General features: G+C 41.4%; 1 protein-coding gene across 1 annotated transcript in view; it reads right to left on the bottom strand.

Moving 5' to 3' along the window:
* The window catches only part of LOC117498322 (centrosomal protein of 128 kDa-like), a 61,976-nt gene that overhangs the window by 15,922 nt on the left and 32,994 nt on the right, over positions 1-13,060 (bottom strand). The window contains exon 18 of the mRNA XM_034150342.1: positions 878-937. Coding sequence (XP_034006233.1) covers positions 878-937 — 60 coding nt within the window. The remainder of the gene's footprint in view (positions 1-877; positions 938-13,060) is intronic.

Here is a 13,060-nt window from a genome sequence, read left to right as displayed (position 1 = left end):
TTAACCCATAATGACCGCCTCGCTGCACATTATCCCTTACGTAAATCATACCTTGATTTTACTAACATAGAAAGTGCTAACAAGGGAGTTAATTATCCCTCTTGTTCTGTGGTTTTTTATTCTTCTGAAAGGATTTCTGACAGGAGGTATACATTATGGTGATAAACACCATGAATTGTGAAAACACATTTTAACAAAGTATCATGCATCACCGCCGCAGCCATAATTACATGTTTCATTTGTACAGAACGTCGTTGCAATACTAAAGAGGAGATGATTTGTGTTGGAAAGAAGTCAAGTGGCAATTTTACTGCAAAAGACAGGAAGACACAATAAAAGAAAAACTGCATCTTAGAATTTCATCAACTACAAAAGCAAAACATCATGTTGAACATAATGCTGGCTTAGAGGAATGATAGCCAGAGAAAAACTGTACTATGATTGAACTTCTAAGGATATTGCAAATTCCAATTTTCCTTGTGCTCATAATTATTATGGAGAACAATTCTGTCATAACTTCAGTTTCATTATGATCACTGATGACTCTGCTACACATCAGTGCTCAGCTGTGGTTGCTTCTTCTGGTTTCCTCTATAATAAATCATCTTTTCATAGGGGTATGCTTTTGTAAATGTTTTAAAAACACACAAAAACATATGTACTTAAATCATTATTTGTTCACAAGGACCAAATAACACTGGTTACATAGATTTGTTGCGATTGTCTTTCATTAATCTTCTATAAAGTGTAGGCCTGGGAATGAGCATGGTGTTCAAGGTCGTGCCAAGTACTTCATCTTGCATTTTCTCAATTATATATTTGATTATTTAGACAAATCCCTTGTAAGGAAAAACAGCACTGCGTGTAATAATCATACCTTTGTCTCAGCGAGCCAGCGGTGGGGGTCTTTCACTAATCCAGGTTTCTGGGAGATGGCCTGTGAAAACAGAACAGAGATTACTGCAAATGTAAGCTGCCTTTGTTAGCATGCGTTACAAAACATTCAGTAAATTACTGCTTTATTTTATTGCTATTTAACTATATTTCATTACGGTGTCCTTAAAGGCAAGGCAAGGCAAGGCAAGTTTATTTATATAGCACCTTTCAACACAAGGTAATTCAAAGTGCTTTACAAAAATGGAAGACATTTTAAAAATGGCATTTAAAATCAGTCATTAAAAAGGAAAGATAATAAAATAAACATTAAAAGAAAAAATACATGGATAAAAGTTAAAAGTTACAGTGCAGTTTAAGATGTGAATAGTTCAATTAAAAGCAGCGGCAAAAAGAAAAGTCTTCAGCCTGGATTTAAAAGTAGTAAGAGTTGCAGCGGACCTGCAGGTTTCTGGGAGTTTGTTCCAGATATTCGGAGCATAATAACTGAATGCTGCTTTACCATGTTTAGTTCTGACTCTGGGGACAGAAAGCTGACCAGTCCCTGAAGACCTGAGGGTTCTGGATGGTTCATAATTTAGCAGTAGGTCAGACATGTATTTTGGGCCTAAACCATTCAAAGCTTTATAAACCAGCAACAATATTTTGAAATCTATTCTTTGACACACAGGAAGCCAGTGTAAAGACTTCAGAACAGGAGTGATGTGATCCACTTTCTTAGTGTTAGTGAGGACTCGAGCAGCGGCGTTCTGAATTAGCTGCAGCTTTCTAATAGATTTTTTAGTGAGGCCTGTAAAGACACCATTGCAGTAGTCGAGTCTACTGAAGATAAAAGCATGGACAAGTTTTTCCAAATCCTGCTGTGACATTAGTCCTTTAATCCTAGATATGTTCTTTAGGTGATAGTAGGCTGATTTAGTAACTGTTTTAATGTGACTGTTGAAACTCAGGTCAGAGTCCATGACTACACCTAGATTTCTGGCTTTATCTGTTGTTTTGAACATTGCAGACTGAAGCTCAGCGCTAACTTTTATACGTTCTGCCTTGGCTCCAAAAACCATTACCTCAGTTTTATCTTTGTTTAATTGGAGAAAGTTCTGACACATCCAGTCATTGATTTGTTCAATGCACTTACTCAGTGTTTGAATTGGAGCATAATCTCCTGGTGAAATTGTTACGTAAATTTGTGTGTCTTCCGCATAGCTATGGTAACTTATTTTGTTGTTTTTCATTATCTGAGCCAGTGGTAGCATGTAGATGTTAAAGAGAAGAGGCCCCAAGATGGAGCCTTGAGGTACCCCACATGTCATATTTGTCAACTCAGATGTGTATTTACCTATAGAAATAAAGTTTTTTCTGTCCTTTAAGTAGGACTCAAACCAATTTAGAACTGTTGCCTTAAGTCCCACCCAGTTTTCTAGTCGGTCTAGTAATATGTTGTGGTCAACAGTGTCAAATGCAGCACTGAGATCTAATAATACTAACACTGAAGTTCTGCCACTGTCTGTGTTTAAGTGGATGTCATTGAAGACCTTTACAAGAGCAGTCTCAGTGCTGTGGTTTGGACGAAATCCTGACTGGAACACATCCAAACAGTTATTTAAATGCAAGAAGTTACTCAACTGTTGAAATACTACTTTTTCAATGATTTTACCTAGAAATGGCAGGTTTGATATTGGCCTGTAATTGTTCATTACTGAGACATCTAGATTATTCTTTTTTAAGAGCGGTTTAATGACTGCAGTTTTCAGGGCCTCTGGAAAAATACCTGAGTGAAGAGATGTGTTTACTATATGAAGTAGATCTGAGGCCATGCAAGGAAAAACATCTTTGAAAAATCCTGTTGGAATAATATCAAGGCAGCAGGAGGAGGATTTCAGAAGTTGAATAATGTCCTCTAAGTTTTTACCATTAATCTGATGGAATTGTGTCATGGTGTTTGAATTGATATTAGGTGGACATAGGGACAAAACATTTGCTGTACCTGATGTAGAGGCACTGACTGCTTGTCTAATTTTCTGAATTTTGTCAGTGAAGAAGGAGGCAAAATCATTGCACGCCCTGGTGGATAGAAATTCAGAGGCTACTGACACTGGGGGGTTAGTTAGTCTGTCGACGGTAGCAAACAAGGCACGTGCGTTGTTTTTGTTTTTGGTAATGATGTCAGAGAAGAAAGACTGTCGTGCGTTTTTCAATTCCAAATTATAAAGGCCAAGTCTCTCTTTATAGATTTCAAAGTGAACCTGGAGATTTGTTTTTCGCCACCTACGTTCAGCTTTTCGACACTCTCTTTTTTCTGTTCTCACGGTCATGGCCTTTCTCCATGGAGATATTTTCTTGCTAATCACTTCCTTTACCTTAGTTGGAGCAATGGTATCTATAACATTTTTAATTTTTGAATTAAAATGATCTACTAGCTCATTTACTGAGATGTTAGCAGGGGCAAGTGTGGATGAGAAATTATGAGTAAACATTTCCCTAGTATTTTCAGTTAAATATCGCTTTGTGGTTACCTCTTTTTGAACATTTTTGTGAACAGAAATAGAGCTCTCAAAGAAAACACAGGAATGATCAGAGAGTGCAACATCAGTCACCACAACCTTTGAGATATTCAGACCCTTTGAGATAATTAAGTCCAGAGTGTGCCCCTTATTGTGCGTGGGCTCCGCCACATGCTGAGTCAGTCCATAGTTATCAAGAACACAAAACAGTTCTTTAGCCCCTCTGTCCTGGGGGTTGTCAACATGGATGTTAAAATCACCAACAATGACTAAACGGTCAAAGTCAATACACACTATAGACAGCAGTTCAGGAAAGTCATCAAAAAAGCTTGCACAGTATTTGGGTGGTCTATAGATATTTAGGAACAGAGCTCGAGAGGAGCATTTCAGCTGAAGGGCCACATATTCAAAAGAAGCAAAGTCCCCATAAGATGTCTTCCTGCATTGAATGGAATCATTGAACAAAATAGCAACTCCACCCCCTTTCTTATGCATTCTTTCCTGACTCATAAAACTAAAGTTGGGAGGGGTTGATTCGATAAGAACAGCTGCACTGTTATTTTGTTCAATCCAAGTTTCCGTTAAAAACATAAAATCGAGATTGTGCTCAGTGATAAAATCATTGATTAAAAATGTTTTTCCTGCCAAAGACCTGACATTTAATAAAGCTAGTTTAAGTTTGTTAAATACACTATCAGTAAAACATTTTGTGACAAGCTGTGGCTGACATGGAATCACTGCTAAATTTCATAACCTCACACAAACGTTTGAGCACTTCCTGTTTCTAAGCTGATTTACCGCTCTTAATCTATTACCTATCAACACAGATATCGGCAAAGCTACTGGCAGGCAGGGCCCCGGCATGTGCTGGAAAGAGTTGAGAGTGCCATATGCCCTTGAGCCTGGACCCAGCACATATCAGTAAAAGTTTGTTGCGTTTTGTACACACACATCCTTATCAGGCTTCGGAGACTGCAGATGCTTTCTTGAAGGGATGGGAGGTGGTTGACATAGGCACAGTGATGAAGACGGGGGAGATGGTGCGCGTCTCTGCTTCGGTGATTTTGGTGGGCGTCGTTGAGGGGCGGGGGTAAAGGACATGCTGCCAACCCTGCATCTCGCCTTCATGCGGTCATCGAACTCCAGGGGGGAGGGCGAGGGTGAAAGGGTGAGCGGAGAGTAGAGAGAGCTGGGAGATGAATGAAGAGTATCCTCCAAGGCGTTGACAGGGGGGGTGACGGGCAGTGGAGACTCCTCCATTTGTGTCATAGGTCTCCCATAATCAGAACATTCCTCAGGCGGGTGCAGTGATACTTCTTCAGGGTTTTCTGCGCAATGTGTTGTGTCTTTCTCCTGTTTTGATTCCTCTTGCCGCTTGTCCTTGGCAGAGGGAACAGATTGCTGACGCAGGCAGTTGAATATGTTAGAGATAAACAATTTCACTCCTGACTTGTTCAGGCAAACTCCATCTGCCTTAAAAAGATGTCTGCGATCCCAGAAAAAGTTAAAATTGTCAATAAAATGGACAGAATGGTCAGTGCAGGCAGCTGAAAGCCACATGTTCAATGCAAACAGTCTGCTGAATCTCTCCACTCCTCTTCTGACTGGCGGTAGAGGGCCACTGATGAACACCTCCGCATTTAGAGAGCTGACAGTTTCCAACAGACATTTAAAGTCTTCTTTCAGCGCTTCTGACTGTTGTTTCACAACATCATTTGTTCCAATATGTAGTACCACATTCTTCACAGTCGGATGTTCAGCCCCAATATGCAGGATCTTCTCAGCCAAGTCGGAGACCATATCCTTGGGAAAACAGAGTACTTTGGTGTTGTTCTTACTACACAGACCTTTTACATCTCTTACAGCAGAATCACCCACAATCAGAGTTTCAGGCCCAGCCGTTAGCTTTCCCTCTAGCCTTTTACTTTTGGAGTAGCTATTGGTCCTTACCCTGCTGTGTGAAGAGGACGGGTTATCCAGGTCATCAGAAAGAGATCTCCGGTTCTCGGTCAGCGGAGCGTATCTGTTCTGGATTGGCACACTTGGTGGTTTAGGAGGATTGTTTGTAGTTCTCCCTTTAGCAGCTGTCCACGGCTGTTTCCTAGTATGAATAGGGGTTGAAGAGGCACTCTTCCTGGGTGATAACAATGCAGGCCAGCCGGTCGCATCACAGATTTCAGAGCGCTGGGCTCTGCCTGTTATTCGTCCTCCCAAATCCCATGGAAATGATTTACTCTTAGGCTTTGCACCCAGAGAGTTCCAGGGAGGACTACCACTTGTAGATTTATTACCCAGTACACAGCCCTCCTGTTCCTTGGAAACCTTGTAGCTGCTAACTAGCTGTGAGTTAGCATACCCTTTTCCATTATCTTGCAACACTGGTAAAGTGGTGTTATTCCCACAACATAGTCCATTCACTTCCACGTTAACTTCCAACCGTTGCATTTTCATTTCCAACACAGCCATCTTCTGTTGAAGTTTGTGGAAGTCATCTGTAGAGAACGAAGGCATTTTGCTACCAACTAGCTTAAGCTAAATAGCATGCAGTAGCCTACCAGGCTTTAGCTGTTGCTAGGCCACGCTACTGTAAGACTGAGGTCGTCGTAAAAATGTTGAAATATGGCTGAAACCCTCCGTCTATTTACGATGAATAACTGTCCCAGTGATAAGTTAATGTCCAGGAGCCGCTGCTCGAAGTTTTCAGAGAATAAGAATAGGAAAATCAGCATAAAAAGTAAGCAGAGGCAAGAGCAAGCAGAAAAGCGTCTGCACTGTAAGAAAGATAAAAGATAACAGTTAAAGATTTTTTGTTTTATATTAGACTTCTTGTTTTATATTTTATGTCTGCACCATGACATCAAGTTAAATTCCTCGTATGTGTGAACCTACCTGGCAATAAACCTGTTTCTGATTCTGATTTCTGATTCTGATCTATAAATATAAGTAGATCTGAAAACAGTGCACATCCTAGAGATTTTGCAGTTAGGATTAGGGATGCATGATTTGGATAAAATAACTCATTGCACACTTTGACTGATTTTTGCAATTGAATATTATTTGTGATGTTGTATTAAAATGATCATGGCGTGATTTTTTAAGAGGATCTGTACCAAAGAAAGATTTTTCCGTAAACACTGTTAGTTGATGTGCAACACCACAATACTTCATTCAGGTATTCCAATTGGGTTTACTGCAATTTGGATATTCAACTGGTCGATATTACAACTTCCAAAGAGTTTGTTTAATTATGCTTTTTGGGGTTTTTCTTTTCCTGAAGTGTGATATTTAGGTTTTTGTGCATGTTAATGTGTTGCAAAGGCCAAAATCCCACGGTTCCTTCCAGAAGGAGTTTCTCTCCCACACCCCCAACGGCCTGAAACGCCTCCATTGGACTCCTTTCTTTTTTTCAGTGACATCCCTATGCAACACTTGCGCTTCTATTGGCTAGTGCTCCAACCCATTGTATCTGATAGACTATGGGGCGGGACATCTCTAAGCAGTTGACCAATCACAACAGAGGAGCCAGCTAACCAATCAGAGCAGACTGGGCTCTGGTTTCAGACAGAGGGTGGAAAGAGGTGCTGCAGCACAGGCAGTATGAGACAAATAAAGAGCTTTTTGAATATTAAAGCATGTAAACATGTCAGAGTAGAGGCACAAAATCCAATTATGAATCCTGAAAATGAGCATAATAGGGTCCTTTTAAATTGTCTTAAAGCTCCCATGTCATGCTTTTCCGGTTATTACCCGTCCCCTTGTGTGTTATGAAGGTTTTTATGCATGTAAACGGTGTGCAGAGTCAAAACCCTCAAAGTACACCCTGTAGCGAGTAAAACTCTAACACAGAAAATACCTCCCCAAAACGCCTCGTTGGAGATACGTCACTGCCCATTTGATTCTTCCGGGTACCGCCTGATGTCATGCGGTACCCAGAACAAAATGGACCAATCCCGAAGAGCCGTTACGTTACGTCCGCGGAGCCGTTACGTTAAGCCCCCGCTGATTGGTCCAAATTGACCGATCCACAGACTTCCTCACACACACATCTGTGTGCAGGGAGCAGGCAGCTCAGCTGATTTCTCCTCCCTGGCTGCAGGCTGATAACAGACAGTTGGGAAATTCTCTCTGCAGACCCATTCTCACAGCGTTTATCAACCTTTTTCTTACTCAATATCAAGCCACACTTATTGTTTTTACTTCGGATGTGAGTTTGTGTGTGCTCAGGATGAGTTTGGCTGTGTTTCGCTATGTATCCTAAACAAGGAAGCAACACCTCCACGGAGCTCAGCGCGATTCACAACGTCCCGACCAATCAGAGCACACTGTGCTCACAGGGAGGGTGGGGGCTGGAGCTTTGGGAGCTACAACGAGCCGTTAAAGGCAGAGAGTGAAATTCAGTGAATACAAGTAGTTTACAGAGATGCTGTATGAGAAACCAATGTGAGTTTGGAAAAATGCACAATATAAATCTATTTTAGTATACCTCAACAATGGAATTATGATCAGTGGAAATGGCCATGACACCTCTCCTTTAACAGACTCAAGAAAATAGACAGTTATACAATGTAAAAAACTAAAAAGCAGAAGTAGTATTGTGAATGTGGATGGAATAACAACAGGACACAAATGAGAAGAACAGCTTCTTCTCACACCCTTAACTTCTGTGAAGAACGGCTTCTGCCAACTTAAATTGCTGTGCGTGTGCGTTTAACAGTGTATGACACTACACTTGCGCATGCACATACGCCTACACAGAGGTTGTGTGTGTGTGTCCTAAAAATGAGCTCAGGGAGTGTGTTCCATCCTTCCCAGACAAGCTTGTCAGCATCAACAATACAAAATGACCTTCTGCAAACTCCTAATGACACACACACACACACACACACACACACACACACACACACACACACACACACACACACACACACACACACACACACACACACACACACACACACACACACACACACACACACACACACACACACACACACACACACACACACACACACACACACACACACACACACACACACACACACACACACACACACACACACACACACACACACACACACACACACACACACACACACACACACACACACACACACACACACACACACACACACACACACACACACACACACACACACACACACTTCGTTCAGAGCACAACACACTATGCTACATTTAAAATGTTTAGGGTTAACAAATAGTACACTCTATTCGAATCGAATAAGAAATCCCTATTTGTCCCGATGCTGGGATATTTGCCTTGTTAAAAGAAATGGAAAGTGCCGATAAAAAGGCAATGAAGAGGCATCGACACAAATAAGATCAAATATGTACAAAACCGTGGTAAAACAACCCAAAAAACCCTGTTTGTGTTACATGAGGAGATGAACACATGTGCATGCATGCCAATATCTGAAATGGAATATTTATAATCCAATCGTACTTTTAGGCTTTGTAGTTTATTAGCGTAACCCCATGTACAAAATCAGGTCTGTTCAGGTGTCCTTATGGTTGCACTTTAACCAATGCACCAACCGAAGGAGCAGGTCATCGTTACTATATATTAATAATGTCGAAACAGAAACAAACATGGGTTACCATGGGATATGACAAGAAAATACATTGCGGTTAGATGATATGTGTATTTACCGATGGACTTCCAGGTCATCCTAAAGTGGCAGCTTTATCTGAAACTGAAAAAAACGTTCTGATGTTCCACTTCTCCAATTTCGTCAGTAATGGAAGGTTTATTATGTCCAATGTTTACCGATGGCTCAAAAAAGACTAATTTTGTGTTCATAAAACAGCCCTGCTTTATTTCAAAGAAATGGGCTGCATTGGTGAGGTTTATATTTCTTGAGGTACCGAAGAGAAATAAAACAGGTTCCAGGAAGTTCAGTTTGAGAAAGAGATCATCAAACTAAAATAAAAAAATAAAATAATTGATCTTTGCCCAATGACAAACCTTTAGTTTCAAATACATTTGCAAGGAGACTTCCTGCCACCCTGCTAACATACAAAGAGACAAGAGCAAACGCATAACTCCCATGCTACTACATAAAGGTAAACAGCTCCAACAAACACACATTCCCATGTACTAAATCACACACAGTCAACAAAAAGTACAACAGTTTGTATTATTTCCCCAGGTACACGCTTATGGCAAGGTGTTTACGCGGGATCAACACACATGGAAAGCACACAGCAGGATTTCTTTGAGTCACTGCAGAGGTGTCAGGCAACTTTTTCATGCTGTCATTCAAAACCAAGATCCAAGCAAAATGAATTTCCCAAGTTGTTGCCACGGCAGAGTGCTGCTGTGCTGAGGCCCCCCATCTTAGGGAGTGTACAACGGCATGGCAGAGCGTGTGAATGTGTCGGAGGATAAAACATGAGTCTATGCTTCTCGCTATTTATTTTCTACTGTTTTCACCAACCATCAAAGGCAGCTGCGCTCAGTGGCAGACAAAAAGGCGGAGAAACTGTTGGAAAACTAAACAAGTAGGCTGGGAGTTTAAAGTGCTGTCTGTGGGGTTGAAGAGAGAAATTCCACTTTTTTCTCAGCAGCACCGCCGTGAAATCCAAATGTCTGCCACTGCTCATTTAAATGTATGACTGTGTGGTGTATATGTCTATTTCAGAGTGCGACTACTACTGTGTGTCTTTGATTACAGTTTGTTTGCTTCACCTACTGCTGAGAAAATGGCAAAGATGGCAAAGTTTAGAGAGAAGCAAAAAGTGGAGATGTTTTGGAGACAAAAGCTGGATTCACACCGAATCAAGGGTGGCGGCAAAGAAATGCCCAGTTCTCACATTCATTTCAATGTGGGTAGCGGTGGTGGAGAGAGCAGGGGAGGCCGAACAGTTGGAAAAGAAATGCAACCTGACGTCTCACTAAAATCATTACATTTATAAAAGAATCCATGGTAATATATACTGTTAACGTGATATAATGTTACCTATATTATGAGATATGTATATATTTGACGAAGACTTTGGCCATTCACCCAAGCCTTTATGACAGCGTACTACCCTATTAAGTATTAACTTCACTACACTGTCTTACAACTTCTTGCATTAGTGCCTCTTAAGAGAAGGAAGATAGGTATCATGAGGTAACTGAAACCTAATATACCCCTTAACTGTTAATGATTCCCCTCATTAGGCCAATCACTCGTGAGTTTGACTTCTTCCCAACATGACAGATTACAGATGAGGCGAGGCATTGGCTGGCAGCTCTGGCTGCAGCACTGCTGGCCAGATAGTGAAATCTATACGAGCAGATAAGAGCAGGCTGGGTTCATTAGCTTGGGGCAGCAGAGTAGAACTAGCTGCAAGTTTGTAGGGAGGAGAGAGTGTGAACCATGTGTCTATTAGTGTGTGGGTATTTCCTGAAGGCAATATGTGTCAAATATTAGCGTTTGTCAGAAGTATGTAGAAACTCTACTGTGCATAATTGGCTTTGATGTGTCATTTATATTATCTCACATCTAATTAATCTGCAAAATACAATAACAATCGGATAAGAATACTTTTTTACATGGCTTTTTGCCCTATTAAAGGGGCCCTTTTATGGTCATTTTCAGGTTCATATTTGTATTTTTACCCTCTACTGTGACATGTTTACATGCTTTAATGTTCAAAAGGTACATTATGTTTCTCATGCCTGTGCTGCTGCACCTCTTTTCACCCTCTGTCTGAAACCAGAGCCCACTCTGCTCTGATTGGTTAGCTGGCCGGCTCTGTTGAGATTGGTCAACCGCTTAGAGATGTCCCGCCCCTTAGCCTATCACGTACAACCTGTTGGAGCCAATAGACCAATAGACCAATAGAAGCTTGGTGTTATTTAGGCCCCGCTCACACGGGAACGTTTGCGTTTATGCACAGTATGCGTATTCAAAAAAGTCTTCCGTTCACATGCATTCGTTTCATTTAACGTGTCTGTTCAAACGAGGCCGCTGGAAACGCTGTAGTACATATGCCGGGACTGTAAGTGGCGCTGTAACTTCCGCCAAAATACACCAAAAGCAACGAAGAAGAGCAGCCCCGCAACAATGTTGCCATGGCTACCCTTCTGTTTATGCCCCGCGGTGTATTTAGCAACATGTAGTTCATGTAATTCTCCATGTCCACTTGTTGCTGATGGTTGTGGTAGAGGAGCTGTAGATTTTGCACTAATATCTGTAGCATGGTCAGTAGCAGTAGCACTAGCAGTAGCTACTGACAGGAGGAAGTGTGTGTGGCGATTGCTGGTATTCAGCGGGATATAGTCATTTCCTCAGCATATGGATAAATGCAACGGGGAAGTTAACTGAAAGAAACCGAATCTGTGGATATTGCATCGACCGACCAAGAAGCACGTCTCTGTGGAGAGGACGGCTCAGAAAGAGAGATATTCTCTACAAACACCGGGTGAGATCCTCCTTTGTCAATATAATGGATCAATGCATGAAATCTGACTCTGTTTATTTTGTTTAAGGAGTATATTGGGCGTTAACAATTCTGGTTTGCCTTTTATAATATTATTTCATTCAAGAACCCCTTGTGCGTTTAATTAACACAGCTATTTTTGATAGTTGCTACAGCAGTGAGCAGGAGAGGTGGGGCTATCGCTATTTGTTCAGGAAATATTCGTATAGAGGTGATTACACGGACTCTGTTGACCCCCCAGAGCGTTTCGTTTGCAAATCTATCCACCTTGGGACCCGTTATCGTTTGTGGGGTCAGTTTCTATCGGCCTCGTGTAAATAATAGGGCTATACGCACGCAAAACTATGCAGATACAAGCAGTTTTCTCCTCGTGTAAACGGCGCCTTAGTCACAATGTGAAGTTAGTAAACAATGGAGGTGTTTCAGGAGGGGTGGGTGGTAGAGAAACTCCCTCTTGAGGGAACTTTACAATTTTAGCCTTTGCAGACCATTACACAGAACCTATATTATGCACTACAGGAAAGGGAAAACCCCAAAAAAGCATTTAAGGAGCCACTGAAAGCACAGGGGGAGGAAAACATACCTTACCCTGTGATTAGAATATATATATCTGTAATTGATTGGTCGATTCAACTTGAAGAAATAGCATAACCTTTCTTACATTGGATAGCAAATGCTATGGTGCACTTTGTCCAGTTCACGCAGAAACATAAAAAACACACTCATACATAAATCATCTCACAAAAACCCTTCACCTAGAGATGCACTGATGCACAGTTAATGGACTGCACTTATATAGACATACATACATATACAGCATTCTCCCATTCACACACATTCTTATGATGGCAGGGACTCTAATACAAGGTTCTAAGGGCAACTAACATACACTCACATACCGTTGGCCCTTGCCACCGAGGGCTTTTTGGGCTGAAATGTGTTGCCCCAAGGACCACAGACCTTCGGATTGGTTGACAACAGAGCCACCTCCTGAGCCACAGCGGCCAATCAGTCTTGTACAGTATATCCAATGTTTTACCGTCAAATGTACCTACAGTACCTGATGGTTTTATGTAACGCACAATGCAACACAGACCGTACCTTAAAGCCACACACACAGAAAATAGACTGTGGAGGATTAACCTTAGGGAGAACAAGGTACTGTCCCTTTTTAATATGAAGAAAAAATGTGAACTTAATTTTGCATGAAAGGAAAT

Source organism: Trematomus bernacchii, unplaced genomic scaffold (assembly GCF_902827165.1).
Source record: "Trematomus bernacchii unplaced genomic scaffold, fTreBer1.1, whole genome shotgun sequence".
NCBI lineage: Eukaryota > Metazoa > Chordata > Actinopteri > Perciformes > Nototheniidae > Trematomus > Trematomus bernacchii.
Note: the sequence above shows the minus strand (reverse complement) of the source record. Positions and strands in the feature narration are given on the sequence as shown.